This window comes from Capricornis sumatraensis, chromosome 20 (assembly GCF_032405125.1).
Source record: "Capricornis sumatraensis isolate serow.1 chromosome 20, serow.2, whole genome shotgun sequence".
NCBI classification, from domain to species: Eukaryota; Metazoa; Chordata; class Mammalia; order Artiodactyla; family Bovidae; genus Capricornis; species Capricornis sumatraensis.
Genome location: NC_091088.1, coordinates 44,898,026 through 44,922,952, shown reverse-complemented (window position 1 = coordinate 44,922,952; position 24,927 = coordinate 44,898,026). Strand labels below are relative to the sequence as shown.

The window sequence follows — 24,927 nt, the reverse complement described above, 5'->3', positions numbered from 1 at the left end:
CCGTCACCCTCACGGGTGCAAAGCCATTGAACGAATTGAGAATACCCACCTTAGCAAGGCCCTTTCTCTTCTTTGTTGTAGATGGTCACAGCCTTCTTCAGAAAATTCGACCCCACCTTCTGTACAAAATGTCATCTCACCTCCCAGCCACATTTGAATTCCCTTTCTCTTCATGTAGTAGAATTTTCTGAATATTGTTCTCTGCTTCAAGCAGTAATGTGGTCTGGTCTCTAAGCTATTTTGTTATTTGCAATTCTAATTCAGAAATTTTTTATTTTCTTTTAGTTCCTGCAGTGATAGTTTTGTGGCCCCCCAGTGAGCCAAATCAGAGAGCCTGATTCCAAATTTCAGCTCTACCAACCCCTTATTCTCTCTATACCCTTGTGCAATTTATTTGATCTAAGCCTTTGGTCCTTAGCTGTGAAACAGAAAATAGTCTGTCTAGGAGTTAAGTCTGAAGATTTTGCAAATGCATACAAAGTACTTGACACATAGTAGTGATTCACAGCAGTCACTATTATTCTGAATTTTCAAATTGAAGATACACTCAATTCCTCAGAGTCCTGTTCTTAATTCTGCTCTTTATTTTCCTAGGAAACCCTCTGAATTTTTAGGTCTTCCCCTTCTACACAGGTCTAAATCGTCAAGCAACTAAGGAATGAAGCAGAAAAAAAGTTTCTTACACTTTGAATAATTGGTATAAATGGTATCACCAATTATCCACTCCTTCAGATTACCTAGTCCAGACCAACTGTATGTTAATATTTTAATTACAGGTTTAGTACAAGAGAGTTTGAGGTCTAACACTGCAAACTGTTCCCCTCTCTTCTAGGAGACTGGTCCATTTATAGACCTTTTAAATTCTAAGACAAAATTTGACTCAAAGATTCTGACTCTATACAAATTATTTCTTCTGTGGAAGTTTGGTCACTACTTTCTCCCTTCACTTGAGTTACTTTATATATACACCAAAATTCCAATCTCCACTTACCTTCATTTGTTTCATTTTAGTGAATTTAAAATAATGTCTCTGTCAGTCTGGCATAAGATGAAAAAAAGCTCTTATGTTGTCTGCCTCTGAGTTTTCCTTCTATCCTGAAATTACCCTCAAGAAAGCTACTCAGAGTTGTTGGGATTCCCATTTCAGTGCTTACTGAGTAACTTGCTCCAGCAAGGACACTCATATATAAGGGATAGGCACCAATATGGGGACAGAAGTGGACTTGACCAAGGGCAAAGAGGCAGAAAGAATGAATGCAGCTCAGAGTGTTTCTAAAAGCCCATTTCTTGAGGTATTACACGTTACCTTTTCCACATTTCATGAGCAGAAATTCTCTCCAGGACCACCAACATTAGAAGTTGTGCTGGGAAACAGCAGCAGTTAGATGATGGGTTTGCTGTTGTTATGATTAATGGAGTAGTGGGCATCAATTCAGAATACCAGCATATGCTGAGTTATGTATTTACTACTTCTTCAGCAGCAACAGTAGTACTTTCAAAAGTAGAACAACAAAAAGCTACGAGCCCAGGTGTTGTAGGGGTAACTTATGATACAGCTCTTTAAAAGTCTCCATTGTTAAGATCCAGTTCAGTTGAGTGGTGACAACCAGTTGATTCTGAGTTTTCCTTTCAAATCATGTATTGCCATTAACATTTTATACTGTTTCAAGGGTCACATATCCATGTTCTCCCCCCAGTTCAAGGCAGTGTGTATTATGTATGCCAAGGGTTATGTAACTACAGTTTCTGGAAATGGTAAACAGCTGAGACTAACCCTAAAAATAAATTCCTCTGGGAATTTTTGTGCAAAAATCCATCTGCCCTCACTGCAGGTTCATCATTATAAAAATCACTGTTTGAATCAAGCCAAGAGACAGAGAAGTCATTAGACTACCTCCTTTCTGTATTCTTCCTATAAGCAGCTATGCATACCTCTCTCCACCTGAAAGGGGTTGGGGAGGGACACACACAGTTTATTCTAGGAGCTCTTCCTAATCCTCACTACAAAATGGAAAGAGAAGTCTGGGAAAGGAGAGTTCATGTCTACCAGATTTTGGTAAAGGAGTCTAAAGAGCTTTCTACATGTGCTTCTTTATAGCTAGTTCCCACTCCTTCAGTGATCACAAGTCATCTTTAGGCCTCAATGCTTTGTTATTTCTACCACAGGCTGAGCAGATGTAGATATTCCTTCTTTTAGTTTTGAATAAACAAGGTGGACTTAACCTGGCCTCCAGGTTTATAGGACTGTTTTTTCCTTTGAACATTTCTATATTTTTTGAATCTGGAGACAATTGAACTAGAGCAGGAAATAGCATGAAAAATACTTAAAAGTGATAAAAATTAATTTGGTCCTTCTGGATGGAAGTTCAAATCTGCTACTCTTCATTGTATTGTTAGGAAAATGTCTGGAGTCTATTACTGCCTAACAGTTTCTAATGTAACTCTTATATTTTCATCTCATTACACAAAGATGAAAATGTCGAGTAAATTTAATATTAGAAACAAATATGAATTTTAACTAAGCCACACACAAGGAAAGATTATAGAAATGTCACTTATCAAACAGCACCAAGGGGTACTTCTGCATAAACCAGATTAATTGCTCAGGCACACTTCCTTCTACTTTTCAATTAAGGGACTATCATACTCTCCCCCTATCTCAATCAAGGTCAGGGATCATGTATAAGCTCCCAACTTTCAACCACTCTCACTTCTATGGGAGAGTTTGTATAAAATAGATCAGGAAACAGAATTCATTTTGGCTGGTCAAGGCTTCCTCTTCCTAGTCACAGACAAAAAACCACAAACAGAAGCTTATAGCTAAAAGTCCATGGCCACCCTCAAATACATACTTCATCTAGACATGATTCAGTATTTTTACTTTGAGAATTCACCCATGTGGAGAAGATCAGCATGAAAACAGTCACTAGTTAAAATTTCCAACTATACTTTTTCTGTTAACTACAGAATTTTTTTTTTTCTATGGGAGGGGGGCGCTTCTCTTGTGGCTCAGCTGGGTAAAGAATCTGCCTGCAATGCAGGAGACCTGGGTTGGGAAGATCTCTTGGAGAAGGGAAGGGCCACCTACTCCAGTATTCTGGCCTGGAGAATTCAGGGTCACAGAGTCAGACACAACTGAGCAACTGAACAATTTTTTTTAAAATTTGTTTAAATTTCTCTCTTGCTAAGTTTTCTGTGGAAAAGGAACATGAACTGGTTAGTGGGTTTAGCTCAAAGCTCTGGAATAAGAACCCATCCAGGGCTTCTCCAACCCACTTGGAAGAAGTGAGGAAGCAAAATTTAAATCATTGAGTATTGACTTTTTATTATTAGTCACTGTTCATAATTTGTTTCAACCAAAAGACAATACACACAGCAGAATTCTAATGCATCCCATGTAAATGTTTACATCCATTTTATTCCTCACTCGCCTCGAAGACTCATTATTTAATTTTAAATTTTTTTTACATCTCAAAAATATGTCTGCAATAATTAGAACTTCATTAGCCATCCCACTTGGAAACAGCCTTTTAATATTTTTACAGTAAAGAAGATGTGATGGGGCTTAATGAAAATGTAACTTACAACATTATGAAAGAAAAGGGACTATACAGGGACACACTGGAGTTCACAGAGGAAAGAGTTCAGAAGCTCTTTCCCATGAGGTCCCCAAAGAGAAAACACAAACAAAAATACACAAAGCGCAACAGCAGGTTCCAAAAACAAAACAACGAAAAAACCTCCAATGCTCCATCTGGAAGCCAGAATCAGCCTCGTGGAAGTTTGTGAAGCAATTCTGCAAGCTGCTTCAGCTTTTTCTTCTGTTTGAATGTTTCAGGTCCTGGAACCCTGTAGATGGGACCCACTCTCTGCTATTGCTTGAAAGAAGTTATGCACTTCCAGTTCTACAGGCAGCCCCACCCTCCTGAGCGAGAGATGGTCAAAGTGTTTTCAACTTCAGGACTTTCTAAGCTAGTCCCTTCGGTGATCCTCCCCATTCCCAAACCCAAGTGCACAGACATGTACCACCTCTCCACCAACCACAGAGTACATGAATATCCACTTTTTGCTTTCTAGCTCCCTCTCTGTTTAGGACAGTGGGGATAAGATACATTCACTAGAAAAAAAATTACGCATTCAGACTTTCCTTCCCTTAGTTCTCATAGCCCGGTATTTTCCAATGCAGAAGATAATGAAGTTGAGCCTCAAAAACAGTGTCCCCTCATTTCCAACCTCTTATAAGAACAAACACAGAAAACATGTTATATGATAGATGGAAACACTCAAAGCATTAGTGCTGACAGTTTTCTTATATCAATGTGACAAACAAGGGGTACGAACCACTCTTTAACCTAGCAAGAGGGGAGAATCCTCTCCCAAATGTTTTGCTGAGGAATGTTTCTTTAAATGAGAAAGACCTTAAAATGAACAGATGATCACTATACACAGCATGAAGCGTTCCATGGCTGTCCAAATCACCTCAAGGTAAAGCACCGGAGCATTGGGGGAGAAGTTTCTTGGGTAGAGCACCCTTCCTACAATTTTTTTAGATTACTTAGACGAATTATCCCTTAGGATTCCTGTGAGGGCAGGGAGGACGTAGAGAATAAAAACTACTCTGGAAGAGGAAGAAAAAATGAGGTAAAAGTGCTTGTGAAATTATCCAAGTAAGTGCTTGTAGGCTCAACGGCTTATCACCCTAGAGTTATTAGAGCAGCCATGGAAATCACTCTTTCCTCACAATGGCTCTGAAGTTGTAAATCTATCCAAATTTGCTCCCCCTTGGATGGTTATACTAGGGAAAGAAAAGAACTAAAATGTGCAAGTATTGATAGAAAGTAAGACACCTCTCCTTTAGCATTGAGGCCAAGGGAGAGGAGAACGAATTCTGATCCTAGAAACTAAGGCACGCTGAAGCTTTCCAAGATCCTATCATTTGAAACAGTCTTTACAACCATCAGTGTCCAAGGCAAGTCATCTGGCTGCTAGTCCTTCAATATGGTGCTTAGGTTCACTCTCTGGAATCATTACATATTCTACACAGCACCCTTTGTGTTAAGGCCGATTTTTACTCTGTCTGGATGAAGCCATGGATGATCACCTAACTCTACCTCAAAACTACATTCACCCAAGGAGACTTTGTTCTGAGAGTAGCCCCTTTTCCAGCCCCATCAGGCAGCGCTGTCTCATAGCATGATCTTCAGCAGACTTCTGAGATTCAGTTTGGTTCAACTAAAGAAACTTGAGCTGGTTAACTATAGACGTGAGAGAGAAAATAAAGCCTCAACCACAAAAAGGAATGTTAGACAAATTCTATTCAAGAAATCCACCAATATTATGTTAATCCTATCACGTTTCACAGTGTTAAATACCCATCCAATGAAATCTGTCTGCAAAGAAACCTCTAAAGGTTACTTTTCATCATACAGGCAGAGCAGTTGTCTGAAACGTACACTAGTCCACACTTACTTTACTGAAAACTATGCACAAGATATTTTGTTCTTGACTCAGCCAACCATTTACCCGGTAGAGTAAGTTTTAGCAAATCTTGCTCTTATACACTAAAATAAGACCAGGAAGTTCCCCCATTGGAGCCTTTAGTTCAACTCCTGCTTGTCAAATGTTAGGAATAGTCTAGCATCTGATACAGAGCTAGATTTGACAAGACACTGAAGATTTTCAGTAAAGGCTTGGTGAAATGGAAAGGAAACAATGGCTATCTGTACCCAGTTCTAAGATCAAAGCCAAAGTAGTCCTTATACTGTACTCAATACAGTAACATTTGAAAACGTTTTAAGAGCAAGGTGGGCCTGGCCTTTCCTCTTCTTTAGCACATCAGACGTAGCGCCTGTGCGCCTGAAGGCACATGGTGCATTCAACGAGCGCCACAGGAGAGCCACCTTACCTCATGCCCGCACCTCAGTGCTGACTGGACACCACGAGGGGCCTTTTGAAAAGCACTAGGCATTCTCACTGGTTTAAAAAGCTCCAGATCTCAAGGCTTTGATGTAGATATTCATGAGACTGGCCTCTCAAGAGAAAGACCAACTTCTCAGACTCAGGAAACGACAGTCCTACCCTACAGTGTCCCTGAGACTTCCTCTGACAGAGGGGACAAGGAAGCTTCAAGGCTTCATTCCAACACCATAAAGTACAATATAGGAAAGATTTCTTTAACCGTGTGGTCTTTATTTCAGTGCCAGTGTTACAGATACAACACAAATGTTCCAGTTAGAAGAAGGAATTCAAACGGAATGCCAAGGTCCAAGCCAGGCTCAGGAAATAAAAAGGGAGGTTTGGAGTAATGGAGAACATGACTCCAATACGCTCCAGGGTGAGTCAGATACTCACTCTTCATATGGGCAAAGGTGCTTTTGTTGAAGAGTTTGTACTTTAGAAGTGGCAAACTCCTCTTTCCACCCATTTACCATAGTTCATCAGGCAAGTTATGGGTTTAGGAGAAACTTTAAAATTCGTGGTGGAAACAGGGGCATTAATAACTATTAATATATCTTTTAGAAGTTGTCCACTTTGTACTTTAAGGGGAATCAGTTTCGAAAATCATGGAGAGAATTCATGACTACAGCTAAAAGAATGGAGAGAAAGGGGAGCTGGAAGAGCCTTGGAAGTTTCTATTACAAATAGAGCACCATAACCTTCATGCCAAATCTCAACACAAGCTCTTCTCAACTGCATCTGTCCAGTGTTTACAAATAACCTCTCAAGGTCTCACCAGTCCTTGGTAACAAACATACATATACATGTGTGTGTCTGTGTATATACAGCAATGCACAGAAAAGGGTACCAGGAGCCTAATGCCTCTTTCAAACATTGGGGGAACCAGTAGAAAAAGGCATGGCTCCCTCATGTCCACTGTTACATTTCCATTCTGAATGCCAGATGTAAGAAGCGCCTGAAGATGGTAACCCTGCTAGTGAGGAGTAAGTACCCCACCTCGCCCAGTCCACAGAGAAACACGGTAGAAAGAAGGGGCAACTCTTTGCTGCAGAGACAGAGTGAGTGTTTTCTTGTCATGGATTCCAGTCCTCTCCTCCAGACCAGCTGCTTATTTCCTCGGGGGCCCAGGGAATGTTGATTCTGGCTGTAAATGTAGGAGGGGTGGAGAAGTGCGGAAACAGGAGGAGAGGAGGAAGAGTGCAAAGTAGTCTCCAGAAGCAGCCGGCCTCAACAGTGGAGGAGAGGAGATTAGTCTTTAACAATGCTTCAAGGTCAGCAATAACTTTAGGAAAAATCCTCCTCAACAGTTCTCTTCAGTTCCTCATGCCCATGGTACAGTTGGGGGGGACTTGCCAGCGATCACAACCTCCTTCCCAGAGTTCCTTTGATTGAGTGGGATAAGAATGAGAATGGTGCTGGACCCTCATTGCCAGGACTGAGGGGGAAAGTTGTTCACCTCTGCTAGATCTTGCATTGCTGAGCCCTTGTGATTATATGTGAGCTTGATCCGCATTCGCAGCTGTTGCTGAAGAGAAGAAAAAAGAAAAAAAAAAATGACACACTGAAATAAAAACTCCAGAATCTGTAGAGTCTACAAATAGACTTTTTCTTTTGTTTTGGCCACAATGCGTAGCATGTGGGATCTTAGTTCCCTGACTAGGGATCGAACCCGCATTCTTTGCAGTAGAAGCATGGAGTCTTAACCACTGGACCACCAAGGAAGTCCTACAAATGGACTTTTGATCACAGAAAACACAAATAATTGTGAAGCAGAACTGTCTCTTAAAATGACACACAGGCAAACAACAACAACAACAAACGCCTAGTACTGTAGCTACTGGCCAACGTCACGCAGTCGAGTAGAGAAAACGACCTCCAGAATGCAGCACTGGCGTCAACCCTAGAGCCACAGTACAGGACAAACCACTCGGGAGCATTTTCACAGTAACATCTGCTCACAGTAACATCTGCTGAGTACTTTTCACAAGGATTTGACCCTTGTATCCAATTTTCTAGAAAAATGAGGTAAACATACTCATCTATTATAGTCTACATTCAGATATACTGGATGTTTTGTCTGTAAAACTGACAGTAAATGTGCATATCAACTTGTTTTGTTCTCAAGACATAAAAGAAAAAAAGAAGAGTTAACCTAGGATAACAGTTATATTTTAAGAGAACTCAATTACACGTGCTGTTTACTTTATAAGGCAGATTTCAAACATTAATACACTAAGAAAATGTTTACTCTTTGTATCAGATCATCAAAAGAATTTGTACTTGTGCTTTGGGCAGACAATCAAAATACAGTGGATAGCAGAGGAGAACCAAGGTGTTTTAAGAGCAGGAAATCATACTGGTATTTATGAGACACTACTAGAGATCTCTCAGAAGTCTCTAGAAATCCTCTGAACCATTTTCAAAAACTGCTGAAAACAAGTCAACTGATCAATATTAAGTGGAGCCAATATACTTCTTTGAGAAGATGTAATAAAAATATTGCTTACTTTCAGGTGTTTGAAGTTATTTTTCATTTGGCTGCTTCATTGAAAATGTCTCCACTTCTGATATGCATACTTAATAATTACTGTAGTAAATGTGAATATCTGGTTCGATGCTCTCAACCTCAGACAACAACTAATATAGACTAAAATGTGTAAGCTTTCCACCCTCCCCATGCAAAAGACTAGATCTTTAAGCCTCTAAATAGAGAAATATTTAAATGTATATTTTAATAAGATGCCATTAAACCATTTCATGTGTCTGGGCTTCATTTATTGTCTACAAAAGAACAAGGAGGTAAGGCCAGACATTTTAATAGATATCTTTTCTGCTATGAGTGGGAAAAAAAAAAAAACTTAAGAGAAACAAAGTAAATTTTATTTTAGGAAAATGCTATGTCTTGCTCAGATACTGTCTTTGAATGTGGTACTCACCTTCTGTGGGTTCAGAACTTTAATGACCTGTGTGATGGTCCCCGTGTTAAATGCTGGGACGATGCTGCTGCTAGGAGACAGAAGCTGCAGCTGGAATGTCTGGTGGGGTGGAGGGGAGACAAAGGGCACTCTTCAGAAAATACACTTAATACTATGTCAGAGATGTCAACAAGTCAAGTCAGACACCCAGATGATGGTTCAATTAACTGATATACCTAACACTAAATTCTATTTGTTTTCCAGATAACCCGCAATTCTCAGCATGCAGACTATAGCTTCATGATATTTATAAAACACTACTGTTTCTAGCAACGAGCCACCTTCTCCTTTCTGGTAGAAGCAACTTTAGCCGAGCACTTTTCAAAAGGTAAACAAATCTTGTTCTAGTAGCCTCACTGAATAGTAACTGATCAACTATGCAGGTGAAAAAAAAAAAACCTGGGTGCCTGTGGCTAAAAAAAAACTACAGAGAAATGAAAAAGATTCTAAAAATAGTAAACCAGTACCCTAGTCACCAACAACAAGCCTTCATGCTTTTGTGTATTTGGACAGTTGAGGTCAGGGACTTGAACTTTGTTTTCTAAAGCCTATATAATCTGGAATGTGTCAAGGGTCACTCCTACATGACGGAGGTGCAGGAAAGGCTGAAAAGAGGCAGCTTGTTCACACGGATGTGAAACACCTCAGGGTCTCCACAATGAAACACCACAAGTACTAGCAGAAAAATTACGGTGCAGAACTAGCCTAGACAGTGAAAGACCTGAAAAAGCAAACACCGTGATTTGTTGAGTGTTGGTAGATTTGTTTGTGTGTTTACAGGGAAGAGAGATAAAAGTGCTATGAGCAAGATAGGTAAGTCATAGTTAGCACAGTAAAGTATATATGTCGACATATATATATATGTTGCTATTTTATAGACTAGGATTCTTTTTTTTAATTTCCTAAAGTTTAGTCTCCTAAAATATTGGAGAGGAGAATGAGAGAGAGAAAGAGAACAAAAAAGAAGAGGGGGAGAGTAAGAAGGGAATGGAGGGAGAGAAAAGCAAGAAGGGCAAAGGGGAAAGAAATGGTGGGAGGGAGGAAAGAAAGAAGGGAGGAAGGTCCATGGTACACCTGCCCTGGGACTTATAAGTCTACTGTCAAGATAAATTACATAAACTAAAATATCATTTATTTGTTTACATTTAATTAATTAATGTTAGATGCCATCAGCTGTAATCCACACCATTATTTTATACACCACTGAGAGAAAGTCTGCCAATGAAACTATGACAAGAGCATCAATTTCAAAATATACTTCATACGGATAAAAACTATATGCAGGGCAGGAATGGAGATACCAATGCAGAGAACAAATCTGTGGACACAGGGAGGCAAGAAGAGGGTGGGACGAACTGAGAGAGCAGCGCTGACATATATACACTACCATACATAAAACAGACAGCGAGTGGCACGCTGCTGATCACACAGGGAGCTCCGCTTGGTGCTCCGTGATGACCTAGATGGGTGGAGTGCGGGGAGGGTGAGAGGGAATCTCAAGACAGAGGGGATATATATATACCTATAGCCAATTCACGTTGTTATACAGCAGAAACTAAAACAACATTGTAAAGCAATTATACTTCCAATTAAAAAAAAATTTTTTAATGTACCTCAATTTCAGAAGTAACAAAAAGCAAAATCAGTATTAGTAGAATCTATGAAATACAATGTTTTGATGTTCCAGATACATCATAATATGCAAATAGGCATTGTATAGTACAGCACCAAGAATAAGTCCATGCTTTAAAGCAGAGGTGGTATGTGTTAAAGCGGCAGCCTAAAGTAATAAGTATAAAACTCGAATTTGTAGAAGCTAACAAACACATGAAAAGTGCTTAAAACAAGACAGTACGTGGCACATAAAACTCATTTATTCCTCAAAGAAACCCTATGAAGTAGATATCATGATGACAGGCCCCCTTTGCAAATAAAGAAACTGAGGCATAAAGATTAAGTAACCTGCTTAATGTCATACAACTAGTATTGAAACCACTAAGTCTACTGCTTCTAAAACATCTACATTTTTCTAACTCCTAAAAATGAAAGTAAAGACAGATGCATAGGCAGCAATAACCACAAATAAAAGTCTTCAATTTCCAAAATTGTGTTATCTGAATGTCATACCTCACAAGTCACTGAAAAGATTCGATTAGCCTTATCTATCTCAGCGGTTGGTAAAATATGGCCCATGGGCCAAGAATGAACCCACACCTGTTTTTGCAAGTGTTTTACTGGAACAGAGCCATGCGACTTTATGTATTATCGCAGTAATGGCACTTTGACAGCATACAGCCTAAAATACTTACTATCTCATTGTTCACAGATAAATCTTGCCCACTTCTCATTCTGAATTCTTTTTCAAAATTTTTCATAATTCAATGATGAACATAAACACTCCTTAAACTAAGAACTGGTATAAACAAAACTTCAATTTACAAAAACAAGCAGTCATTGCATCAATAGTTAGCTATATGTTTATGAAGGAGACAAAAACTTTAAATTCTGATCCAGTGACTAGAAGACAATACATGAAGTCTCTCATCTTGATTGAACTTGAATTTCATGTTAGAATTTGTGTTTCTTAGGTCTTCACGACTGTATTACCGAACTCCAATCTATCCTCAATACTCTTGAGCATTAATGAACCACCTTGTAGAATTCTACTCTCTTACTAACTACTTTTAGACTGTACTTCCTTTATCCTATAATACTAACTGTAAGAATATTTATGACTAAGCAAAAGTATTCATTAAAAATGACACGCTCCAATGGACCGTAACAGTTACATTACTGATAGTTTGAGTTGAATCTGCAAATTTAATCTCTAGGCACTAAAATATATCTCTTACCAAACACATAAAAAAATAATCAGCAATTTTTAATTCAAGGATAAAGGCCAAGAAGACAATTATAGTACCTTTGGTACTGCAGCCTGGAAAACAAAGTCCGTCATGTCCAGCTCTGTGCTGTTGGAGGCCTGTATCGTGATCACTGTGACACTAGGGTTGGTATTTGACCGTTCAAAGGTGAATTCAATCTTCAAGCCATTCTTACTGTACGCTGTGATGGAGGGGATGCCTGGGAGAGCACAGGAAGATCAGTCAAGTTGCAGTCAGCCTAAGGCTTGCCAAATCACTACCTCCTTTCTTCAACAACTACTTCTCATAGGTCTAATGATGATAACACCAGTAACGGTACCTGTAGCAATGTCATTGAAGAGAGGCTGTGATGAAAGCCCATCCAACAAGAAGGGGGGCTGGGATATCTGTGGGACTGAGGCAGGGGCAGGAGCAGCAGCTGGAGCACCTAAATGGCACATCCCACAGTTAAGTCAATCTTAGCTGACAAATCCCACCAAGAGAACACATAAGAAAATTACCACGATCTCAAATTAAGGGAAGGAAGCCTTAAACAATCTGCAAAAAGCATGAACCATGAAGAATTAAAAATTTCAAATACTTTAAAATGAGTAACTTCTGTTCACTAAAACATACCACCAAAAAATGGACCAAAGGCAGAAGAAAGTGTATGCTACAAAATAACAAATGGATGAGTATCCAAAACTATAAATATCTTCTACAAGTCAATAAAGATAACCCAATTTAAAGTAGTAAGACAAATGTACAAGCAAAAAAGAAAAAAGAGATACGTACAAGCAATTCACAGAAGAAACATGAATGAAAAGGAAATATTATGAAAAGAGATGCTCAAGTTTACGAGTAATGAGGGAAATGGGATTTAAAACCACGATGAGGTGCTACTTCACATCCCCCCAGCATGGTGAATACTTCAGTGTCTGATAACACCAGATACTGGTTAAGACTATGGAGCAATGGGGAATTCTAATCTCTGCCACAGGGTTGTGAACTGGAGAACAATTTGGCAGTAGCAGAGTTGAATACAGGCTTTCCTGGTGGATCAGTGGTAAAGAATCCTCCTGCAACACAGGGAATGTGGGTTGGATCCCTGGGTCAGGGAGATGCCCTGGAGAAGGAAATGACAATTCACTTCAGTCTTCTTGCCTGAGAAATACTATGAACAGAGCAGCCTACCAGGGCTACAGTCCATGGGGTCGCCAAAGAGTGAGACACAGCTTGGCAACTAAACAACATCAGAGCTGAATACAAGTATACCCTTAAACTAAAGGTCCTCAACTGCAAAACTAACAAAATTTCAGGCTGGATAAGACTTTGCTGTGAGGGGCTGCCTTTTGCGCTGTAGGATTCAGCACCACTGGCATCCTCTCAGTCTGACACCCAAAAGTATCTTCAGACATTGCCAATCCCTGGTGGGCAAAATCTCCAACTGAGACCCACTGCCTTTTTTAGGAATGCTTTAATTCTTGCATATTTACACAGGGAGACGTATACAAAAAGTGTGCACAGCAAGATAACTTCTAACAATGAAATTCTAGAAATAATCAAAATGTTCACTATCAAAATAATGGGTAAATAAATTGTGGTACACTGACAAAATAAAATACTATTCACTGTCTGTTGTTTTTAAGTCATTAAGTCGTGTCCAACTCTTTGCAACCCCATGGACTGTAGCCCACCAGGCTGCTCTGTCCATGGGATTTCCCAGGCAAGAATACTGGAGTGTGTTGCCATTTCCTTCACCAGGGGATCCTCCCGACCCACTGATCGAACCTGTATCACCATATCTCCTACACCGAGAGACAGATTCTTTACTGCCAAGCTACCATCAAAGCCCAAAATACTATACACATACAGCAATAAAAATGTGAATCCATTAGAAATACACTTAACATAGATTATTCACAAATTCAATGTATAGCAAAAGAGCAAGGTATAAAAGTACACATTCGATTGGACACCAGTTCTAAAAAGCCAAAATAATACTACACACTGTAACATTCCAAAAATACACAGGAATGGTAAACACCAAAGCTAACACTATTTTAGGATAGACAGTAGTTACCTCTGGGATCAAGAGGGAATGAGAAAAAGAGGTAGTACACAGGGAATGTCAACAATCTTGGCAACATTTTATTTTACAAGCTAAGAAGATCAAGACAAGACTTATTTATTGAATTTTACATATATTAAATATTGCAGAGTATTATGTTAACACACATACACATCCTGGGAAAGGTGGTGTGAAGTGGGGAAACAAAATCGTCAGTCTATTATTTTTATTTGATCCTTCCAAATAAGAACAAGTTATGGAGGGCAAATGACAGAACATGACCATGAACCGACAGAAATCAAGATTCTAAGAAGCATAAGAAAATTCACCAAAAGAAACAGAATGCATTTTACGCTTAAGTTGGTTTCAAACTACTTATGAAATTAGCTGAAATTACACCATTTAAAAAATCACAAACTAAAATAAAGGTTGAATTAGCTTTAAAAAAAATAGCCAGGTACACTAGGAAAAAAAAAAAATCATATAGTAAAAATTAGCAAGTAAGGGAGAAATACATATGACTAAGCAAAGCACAAGGACCTAAAACAAATGAAGACACCACAGGATGTGCAGTCAGATTGCCAATGAAGAATATAAACAATATTCAGATAGCTATCCTAGTTTCTATAAAACTAATCTAGTAATTTTCCCACAATTTCCATTTTCAAAACAATTTTAGAAACATCTTTCCATGGAAAATCATAGGCTACCCAAGACACAGAGGCAACATATGGGTCCCTAGTCCTTCAAATTGTAGCTTTCTTTCCTCCCATAATGGTACAATAGGTAGTTCTGAAAAACAACAGAAACTCAGAGCTCAAGTTTTTCTAAAAGCACATACTAAATTTATTTTCTAATTTATACTCATTTAAATGATGGTGCATGAGGATTTGACTGTGATGATGGCTTAAAGAATCTAGAATTCAAAACTTTACTTAAAATTGTAAAGAAAATGGGGAATTGCATTTAAAACACATTATGTTATACAGAGTGAAATAAGTCAGAAAAACAAATATCCTACGTTAACGCGTATATATGGAATCTAGAAAAATGGTACTGATGAACCCACTTGCAGGGAAGGAGTGGAGATGAAGATATAGAGAATGGACTTGGGCACACAGTATGGGAAGGAGAGGGTGGGACAGATGAAGAAAGTAGCCTCAACATATGCACATTATCACATGTAAAATACATGGCTGGTGGGAAGCTGCTGTGTAATACAGGGAGCCCAGCTTTGTGCTCTGTGATGACCTAGAGCAGTGGGATAGGGTGAGGGGAGGGAAGCACAAGAGGAAGGGGATGTATGTATAATTATGGCTGATGCATGTTGTTGCATGGCAGAAACCAACACAACACTGTAAAGCAATGTTCCTCTAATTAAAAAATAAATTAAAAAAGTAAAATACATTATGAATAAGGAAAAAAAAGCTAGACTTCATTATTTTGCTTTTTCTTGTTAACACTAGAAAAAAAAGAAAGTCAGAACAAAAACAAAACATTAAGGCTCCAGAATAAATGAGTTAAAGGAGATAAAAGGAATGTGCAAAATGGAAATTCACATATAATACAAATATGGACAAATATAAAACATTCCCTAGATTGAAAAAATAAAAATAAGACGAGAGGGTCAATCACTGTTAGGGCTTTTTTATTTTTGACTAACAGTGAAATTCATAGACATTGAGGAAAAGGTAAGTAACATTTACCAAGTGCCTACTATGTGTCATGCATGCACTGTCACTATTCCTCACAAATACCCTATGATGATAAGAATCATTTTTATTTTAAACAGATTCAGAAAGAGTAAGCCTAACTTAACTGAGCCTAAGAATGTAAACCCAAAATAAATTTGGGCAAATTTATGTAATAACAATATTTACTGAGGCATCAGTTAAGAAAAATCTGGAAACAAGCAAAATGCCCAATAGTAAGGAATTGAATAAATAATGGTTAAAGTTAGCAAATATTAGACAACCATTCAAAATTATAATTGTGAAGATTATACACTAACATGGAAATGCTAATATGTTAATAAGTAAAGCATATCATCTATTCACTGTGTGCTGGTTTTTCATTTGGCCTCACCACACAGCCTGTGAGATCCTAGTTCCCTGACCAGAGACTGAACCTGGGCACATGGCAGTGAAAGCACAAGAGTCCTAACCACTGGACTGCCAGGAAGGTCCCCTCAAATGGGGTTGTTCCTGTTTCTCCATATACTCAGGACAGCTTTGGCATCCCGGGATTTGAAACTGACTGTGAATGGCCCTAAGCAATGACAAGCAATATTTTGAAATTTTGTTAAGACATAAATATAAACCATAAGTTCTGGGAGGCAGTTATGTTAGGAAAAAACCTTTAAGTCTGTGATAGCCTGTCTAGATAAGCATCCAACATCCTTAACCTATGGCCGTTTTCCACTCAAGGTCATGTATGCTATAACTCTCCATTTTACTTTTAGAGAAGTCACTTAAGATAGAAATTATATGCTACAGTGATATTCTCTTGACCTCTCCTGTTTACAGTATCTGTAGACACACTAATTATAAATTTCTACTACATGTCAATAAAGATAAGATATCCCCAAATGAAAAGTTATGTTTGAATATTATAACCCTGGATAATTTTATCCTTCCATTGCTTTAACATGAAGGAGAAAGAAAGGGCGAGAAGGAAAGAGGAAAACAGGTTAACATCTTTCCACTCTCCACAGAAGGCCACAGCTCTTGGAAACTAACCATGAGTAGAAAGAAACCTAGAAAAAGTAATGTATTTCTTGGGATGTGCTTCTTTTCTAGCCTGAGACTGTTCTTTCTGTCTTAAAACACTGTGAGTAATTTACTCTCCAAAAATTAAAAATTAGACTTTGAGGAATCTCTATGAATTACCTCTAGAGTATTAGTATGGCAACATAGGCCAGAAGTTGTGAAGATTCTTGTTTTTTGTCACTTACCCTCTCCATTCTTCAACTGTCTCATGTGCTAGACAGAAAGTCTACATTCAGTGTAGTTTTTCCCTAAGGCCCTTATCCCTGGCCAAGCATGAAATTAACTCTAGTCTGGCCTCACCTGTAAGGTTGATGTCTCCCAGCAAATCAAGAAGCTCTCCACCAGCAGAAGCTGGTTTGCTTGTAGGTGCAGTTGGAATAACAGGTGTTATGTCATTTCCTCCCAACAAATCCAATAAATCATTGGCCTAAAAAAGAAAATAATATCTTATTCATTGTCACTGTCTAATCTGTTATCTAACACAAAGCCCCTTCAATACTTAAAAACAGGGAACAGAATTATCAATCAACCCAGGAACACTGAAGGGAATCACCTAAGAGATAGGGTCTAAGGAACCAGAAGATCATGAGGATAAGCAAGGGAAAAGCTACCTGGCTGGTGGGCTGTGGCCCCGAGGGCGGTGGCTTTGTCTCTAGAGGAGTTGGGTCTGTCTCTCCGTTTGTCTGTACAATCTCAGTAGGGCCATTTGTGGTCACTTTCTCCATGATAGGCATTCTCTCAAGCAGGGCAGACCTGGAAGAATCTGAAGTGGTTAAATTCTAGGCAGTTAACCTAGATTCCCTACCCAAAACAATCACTGTTAACTATACTCCAGCCAAATGTGGAGAGACCTCTCCCGTCCCCACATCCCAACACATATACTAAAATAGAAGCTGGATTACAAGAATACGTGACCTACATTCCTGACTGGATTAAGGGCAGGCAGGAAACCTTGAATGGACAAACTGTCCACCTAAATCCCAAGAGCCTGAGAATTATAAGTGACAGAGAAATTGGAATGAAAGAAAGATAAACAAGTACATATTAGCAGTTCACAATGGTAATAGTAATGATATCTCAATGAGATTCTCCTGAGATAAAACAATTCTCACTTCTTCACCAAATAAAATGGAAATGAAGAAAACTTTCCTTACCAAGAGAAAGGGGAAAAGGGGACTAAAAGAACACGGTTCACTTATTTCTTTAGAGGCTAGGCAGAACAGAAGACGAACAAAACACAAGTAGCCAAGCCGCAAGAACTGAACGGGGTTGTGATGTCCCGCCAATAAAGCATGAGGGGTGAAACTCCTTTACGGGTTATCATGAGAAAGTGTTTGGGATGCTAAGAGGCACATGCATTGTTCGGTTTCTTTCACTTACCTCATATGGTCGTATTTCTTAAAAAGTGCATTATATTCTACTGCCCTCTGCTGGAGTTCCACATCAATGCTGCTTCCATAGATGGAAACCACTTTCTTAATTCGGCTTTGGGATAAAATGACAAACAAATTCAAACATCCAAAAGAAAATTCATAAACAAGCAGAAAGAACAGTGTTTAAAACAGAGGTTTCTGGTTAAAATTTTGAAATGTTCATCTTAATATCTCATACCCTAAAATTTGATAAACAAAAGTACCAATTATTAATTTGCTACAAAGTAACAAATTTATAGTATTCATTCCCTTCTTTAATAACTTTACAGTAGTAAGCTTTTATCAACAAAAGGGTCATAGCATCAGACTTTTATAAGCAAAGTGTCACTGCCTAATACCAAATTCTTATACTTCACAATTTAAACAGTAAAAAATATCATTCTTCATGAGGCTTTACATTAAAAACAAAAGCAAAACATCTGAGAGAACTAAGTTTATATTAAATATGCTTGACTGGGAAACTGACCCAAGAATTGAGTTCTATTCAAAACAGTGTTTTTTTAAAAAAAGCAAAATTTAAAGATTTAAACACCAAAATGATTTTCTTCCAATTCAGATATCTCAAATTATAATAAACCAGAACCTTTACATGGGAAAATAACTTCAGTACTTTAAAAAAATAAACAGACATCAGATACCTGATTTTAAAAACATTAGTTTTTACCTTCAAATTAAGCAGTGGTGGGATGAAGGGATGACAGGGAGCAAAGTACAGATCTAATAAGGATTAACCATGAAGTGATGACTGTTACTGAGGAGTAAAAGGTATAGGCAGTTGATTTTACTATTCTACTTTTGCCTTTGCTTGAAGTTTCCCAAAATAAAAGTTTTTAAAAATTATAAAACGCGTTCACCCTTTTTCTCCATACTCACTTTACAGTACAGGTGAATCGAGTAGAAAGCTTCATAATGGCAGTGAGGGCATAACCTCGTGTCACAGAGGTGGACATATTAGATATTAGGACACTTTCTAAAATATCCAACACTTCATCCTCTGTTACCTGGGGAGAAAAAAATGGAAACATGACACTCTCACTTCTCCTCAGCCAGAAGGTAAGAGAAACAATGTAAGTCACTATGATGGGGTGGGGAGAGGGACCTAAAGGTGAGTTTCAAATCTCACAATGGCCCAGTAGGTTCCAACTGAAAACTGAGCAAGCTTTCCAATGAATCTATGATTCCGCCATTGCGTCTTTAAAAGGTTTTTAAGGAATCGACTTCAAAGCATTAAACACTACTCTTAAAACAAAAACACTGTCTTCCCTTTTCTTAACCAAGAGTGACAAAGGGTACCTGAATAGGCTCTTCCTCTTCACATTGGCCAGATACAAGAAGATCTCCATATTCACCTATACACCACGCAGCCACTTGCACCAAAGGTTGCTGTCAAAAGAGAGTCACAGTTTGAAAAAGATTTTTATCCTTTAAAGGATTAATACAAATCATATAGATCATCCAACCATAAAGGTCACAACTGAGGCACCTCTAGAGTGACAGTAATAAGAACATATCAGAAAAATAATGGCAATTTCCCCCCTAAAGTAGAAGTACTTACCTGAGAATAATCACCAAGAATTGCTTTGTACAAGCGCTGGACAGTATAGGCATGCATCTCCACGCTATTGGTTATTAACTGGATCAAGTTGGGAACTGCATCATCACGAACATAGCTTCCTGCCTAAAAGGAAATGCAGACAGTTACCCCAAGAAACACACAGTAATGTTAAGAAAAGTCAGCTAGTGCTGTTGTTGCTCAGAGGAGACGACTGCAAAACACCCTCCAAGATAAAGTTGTTTCCAATTCTCATGTTCAGAAGCAGCTCAAATTTCAAAGTCTTATTTAAATGAATATTCTAAGTTCTAAGGTTTTATAAAAAGATAAAATCTTCTCTTTGTCCAAAGTAAAATTAAAATATAAAGGCTTAGAATTTCAAGAAAGGCCCTTTCTACTCAGAATGTTTACTAACGCAAAAATGTAAGAAATATATTCACTGGGAACTTAATTACAACAACCTCTTCCTCCCCACAACTCAACACAGGTGTCAAAAGCGTACAAGTGAGGCAGTCCTAAGACGGCAGAAGAATAGGACGGGGAGACCACTTTCTCTCCCACAAATTCATCGAAAGAACATTTTAACACCAAGCAAACTCCACAAAACAACTTCTGAATGCTGGCAGAGGACATCAGGCACCCAGAAAGGCAGCCCATTGTCTTTGAAAGGAGGTAGGACAAAATATAGAAGATAAAAAGAGAGACAAAAGAGGTAGGGATGGAGATCTATCCCAGGAAGGGAGTCTTAAAAAAGAGACAGGTTTCTAAACATCGGGAAATACTCTCTCTGGCGGGTCTGTGGCGGGCCTTGGAATCTCAGAGGGCAAAATAACCAGGAGGAAAAATAAATAAATAATTAAAACCTATAGATTATGTCCCTAACAGCAACTCCCAACAGAGCAGCAGCCCAGATGCTCGCATCCCCCACTAGCAAGCGGTGGGGGGAGGGAGGGAAGAAGGGGCAGGGAGGAGCAGGCTGTATTGCTTAGGGTAAGGACCAGGCCTGAATGCCCTGAGGCAATCTGAGGGAACTAGCTTGAGAAAGCAACCCAGACTGTGGGATAGCTATCCCGAGAAAATCCCTAACCTAAGACACCGCCAGGCCCACTCACAAAACAAAGGACTGAGCAGAGCTAGCAGGCTGAGAACCGGCCCATCCCCCTCAGGAGACAGGCAGGCGAGGGAAGCCAGAGCTGGAAGGGAGCAAGCACGGCCCCAGAGAGGCATCCTATACCAAACTGCAAGCAGACTTCCTTGCTAACCAAGACTTCTTGAGATTCTGGATGGTCGACATCCACCAGGAGGGTCACAGCGAGAGATCAGCTCCCCAGAAGAGACACACGGCACACCTGAGAAGGCGCGCCTGTTGTACACCCAGAAAACCAAGCAGCTGGAACAGGGGAGGCAATAAGTCGCAGCCTTCAACTGGGGGCAACGTGCTCGCCAAGCACCTGGTCACCTGAGCTGCTTGGACCTGGGACGGGCACAAAACACAGTCTGGGCCCAACAAAGTCTGTGTCTTTGAGGACTGCCCGAAAACCTGAACCTGAGTGGCTTAGACCTGGGGAGTGCATACAACCCAGGGCCAGCATCAGACAGTTCCCGCCAGAGCAACCTAGAGCCTGAACAGGGTAGACTGGGAAAGCAACACGCCATGAGCAGGGACAAACCCAGTGTGGCTGAATTACTGTGAGCACACGCCAGTGATATTTGTTTGCAGTGTTCCTCCCTCCCCACAACACGACTGAACAAGTGAGACTAAAAAAAGTGACCACCACCGCCCTCCTTGTGTCGGGGTGGAAATTAGACACTGAAGAGACCAGCAAACAGAAGAAGCTAAAATAAACAGAGGGAACCGCTTTGGAAGTGACAGGTGCAATAGATTAAAACCCTGTAGTTAGCACCGACTACATAGGAAGGGGCCTATAGACCTTGAGAAGTACAAGCTGGAACAAGGAACTATCTGAAAATAAACTGACCCCACACTGTCCACAACAGCTCCAGAGAAAGTCCTAGATATATTTTTACTCTTATCATTTTTTAAATTAAAACAAAAATTTTTTTCATGTCTAAGTCCCCTATTTATTACTCCTTTAATTTTCATGTTTATAACCTACTATTACCTTGCAAAAAAAAGACCCTATTTTGAAAGCAAAATTCATGTATGTATATAATTTTTGTGACTTTTTTCTTAATATTGTGTTTTTGAGAATCTAACCTCTACTCTATATTTTTAATCTTTGTTTTTTGGTATTTGTTATCAACCTTGTACCTTTAAGAACCCAATCTTCAGTACCCATTTTTACTTGGGAGTGAGATTACTGGCTTGACTGCTCTCTCCCCCTTTGGACTCTCCTTTATCTCCACCAAGTTGCCTCTATCTCCCGCCTCCTCCTTTTCTTCTCTACCCAACTCTGTGAATCTCTTTGTGTGTTCGGGACTGTGAAGAACACTTAGGGAACTGATTACTGGCTGGATCTGTCTCTCTCCTTTTGATTCCCCCCTTTATCCTCCTGGCCACCTCTGTCTCCTTCCTCCCTCTTCTCTTCTCTGTGTAACTCTGTGAACATCTCTGAGCGGTCCAGACTGTGGAGAGCACATAGGAAGTGATTACTAGCTAGATGGCTCTCTCCCCTTTTGATTCCCCCTCTTATCCTCCTGGTCACCTCTCGCTCCCTCCTTCCTCTTTTCTTCTCCATGTAACTGTGTACCTCTCTGGGTGTCCCTCACTGTGGAGAAACTTTCCATCTTTAACCTAGATGTTTTATCATTGGTGCTGTATAGATGAAGAAGTCTTGAGCTTACTGTAAAAATAAGACTAAAAACCAGAGGCAGGAGGTTTAAGTCCAAATCCTGAGAACACCTGAGAACTCCTGAATCCAGGGAACATCCTATCCAGCTCATCCATTCAATGAGCTCGATAGGAGCTCATCAAACACCTCCATACCTATACTCCATCACCCAAGCACCACCCAAGGGCCAACAAGTTCCAAAGCAAGACATACCATGCAAATTCTCCAGCAACACAGGAACATAGCCCTGAGCTTCAATATACAGCCTGCCCGAAGTCACACCAAACCCATCGACATCTCAAAACTCATTACTGGACACTTCACTGCACTGCAGAGAGACGAAATCCAGCTCCACCTACCAGAACACAGACACAAGCTTCCCTAACCAGGAAACCTTGACAAGCCACCCATCCAACCCCACCCATAGTGAGGAAACTCCACAATAAAGAGGAACCACAAACTTCCAGAATACAGAAAGGCCACCCCAAACACAGCAATATAAATAAGATGAACTGGCAGAGAAATACCCAGCAGGTAAAGGAACAGGATAAATGTCCACCAAACCAAACCAAAGAGGAAGAGATAGGGAATCTACCTGATAAAGAGTTCCAAATAATGATAGTGAAAATGATCCAAAACCTTGAAAACAAATCGGAGTTACAGATAAATAGCCTGGAGACAAGGATAAAGAAGATGCAAGAAAGGTTTAAAAAGGACCTAGGAGAAATAAAAAAGAGTCAATATATAATGAATAATGCAATAAACGAGATCAAAAACACTCTGGAGGGAACCAACAGTAGAATAACGGGGGCAGAAGATAGGATAAGTGACGTAGAAGATAGAATGTAGAAATAAATGAAACAGAGAAGAAAAAAGAAAAAAGAATTAAAAGAAATGAGGACAACCTCAGAGACCTCCAGAACAATGTTAAACACCCCAACATTCGAATCATAGGAGTCCCAGGAGAAGAAGACAAAAAGAAAGACCATGAGAAAATACTTGAGGAGATAACAGTAGAAAACTTCCCTAAAATGGGGAAGGAAATAATCACGCAAGTCCAAAAAATCCAGGGAGTCCCAAACAGGATAAACCTAAGGCGAAACACTCCAAGACACATATTAATCAAATTAACAAAGATCAAACACAAAGAACAAATATTAAAACCAGCAAGGGAAAAACAACAAATAACACACAAGGGGATTCCCATAAGGATAACAGCTGATCTTTCAATAGAAACTCTTCAGGCCAGGAGGGAATGGCAAGACATACTTAAAGTGATGAAAGAAAATAATCTACAGCCCAGATTACTGTACCCAGCAAGGATCTCATTCAAATATGAAGGAGAAATCAGAAGCTTTACAGACAAGCAAAAGCTGAGAGAATTCAGCACCACCACCTCCAACAAATGCTAAAGGATCTTCTCTAGATAGGAAACACAGAAAAGGTGTATAAACTCAACCCAAAACAATAAAGTGAATGGCAATGGGATCATACTTATCAATAATTACCTTAAATGTAAATGGGTTGAATGTCCCAACCAAAAGACAAAGACTGGCTGAATGGATACAAAAAGAAGACCCCTATATATATTGTCTACAAGAGACCCACCTTGAAACAAGGGACACATACAGACTGAAAGTGAAGGGCTGGAAAAAGATATTCCATGCAAATAGAAACCAAAAGAAAGCAGGAGTAGTAATACTCCTATCAGATAAAACAGACTTTAAAGCAAAGGCTGTGACAAGAGACAAAATGGACACTACATAATGATCAAAGGATCGATCCAAGAAGAAGATATAACAATTATAAATATATATGCACCCAACATAGGAGCACCACGATATGTAAGACAACTGTTAACAAGTATGAATGGGGAAATTAACAATAACACAATAATAGTGGGAGACTTTAATACCCATTCACACCTATGGATAGATCAACTAAATAGAAAATTAACAAGGAAACACAAACTTTAAATGATACAATAGACCATTTTTACAGTTAGACCTAATTGATATCTATAGGACATTTCACCCTCCAAAAATGAATTTGACCTTTTTCTCAAGTGCACACGGAATCTTCTCCAGGATAGATCACATCCTGGGCCATAAATCTAGCACTGATAAATTCAAAAAATTGAAATCATTCCAAGCATCTTTTCTGACCACAATGCAGTAAGATTAGATCTCAATTACAGGAGAAAAACTATTAAAAAATTCCAACCTATGGAGGCTGAACAACATGCTGCTGAGTGACCAACAAATTCCGAAGAAATTTTTTAAAAAATATGCATAGAAACGAATGAAAATGAAAACACAACAACCCAAAACCTATGGGACACTGTAAAAGCAGTGCTAAGGGGAAGGTTCATAGAAATACAGACTTACCTCAAGAAACAAGAAAAAAGTCAAATAAATAACCTAACTTTACACCTAAAGCAACTAGAAAAGGAAGAAATGAAGAAACCCAGGGTTAGTAGTAGGAAAGAAATCTTAAAAATTAGGGCAGAAATAAATG

General features: G+C 39.2%; 1 protein-coding gene across 2 annotated transcripts in view; it reads right to left on the bottom strand.

The window, feature by feature from the left end:
- Positions 1 to 3,347: 3,347 nt before the first annotated feature.
- Positions 3,348 to 24,927, bottom strand: part of AP1G1 (adaptor related protein complex 1 subunit gamma 1) — an 82,023-nt gene continuing 60,443 nt past the window's right edge. For both annotated transcript variants that reach the window (XM_068992788.1, XM_068992787.1), the window contains 10 exons: positions 19,622 to 19,744; positions 19,360 to 19,449; positions 18,940 to 19,067; positions 18,014 to 18,118; positions 17,245 to 17,386; positions 16,934 to 17,060; positions 12,135 to 12,242; positions 11,854 to 12,014; positions 8,895 to 8,993; positions 3,348 to 7,483 (listed from right to left, as the gene is read on the bottom strand). In XM_068992788.1, the coding sequence (XP_068848889.1) occupies positions 7,382 to 7,483; positions 8,895 to 8,993; positions 11,854 to 12,014; positions 12,135 to 12,242; positions 16,934 to 17,060; positions 17,245 to 17,386; positions 18,014 to 18,118; positions 18,940 to 19,067; positions 19,360 to 19,449; positions 19,622 to 19,744 (1,185 nt within the window). In that variant the 3' untranslated portion in view covers positions 3,348 to 7,381. The remainder of the gene's footprint in view (positions 7,484 to 8,894; positions 8,994 to 11,853; positions 12,015 to 12,134; positions 12,243 to 16,933; positions 17,061 to 17,244; positions 17,387 to 18,013; positions 18,119 to 18,939; positions 19,068 to 19,359; positions 19,450 to 19,621; positions 19,745 to 24,927) is intronic.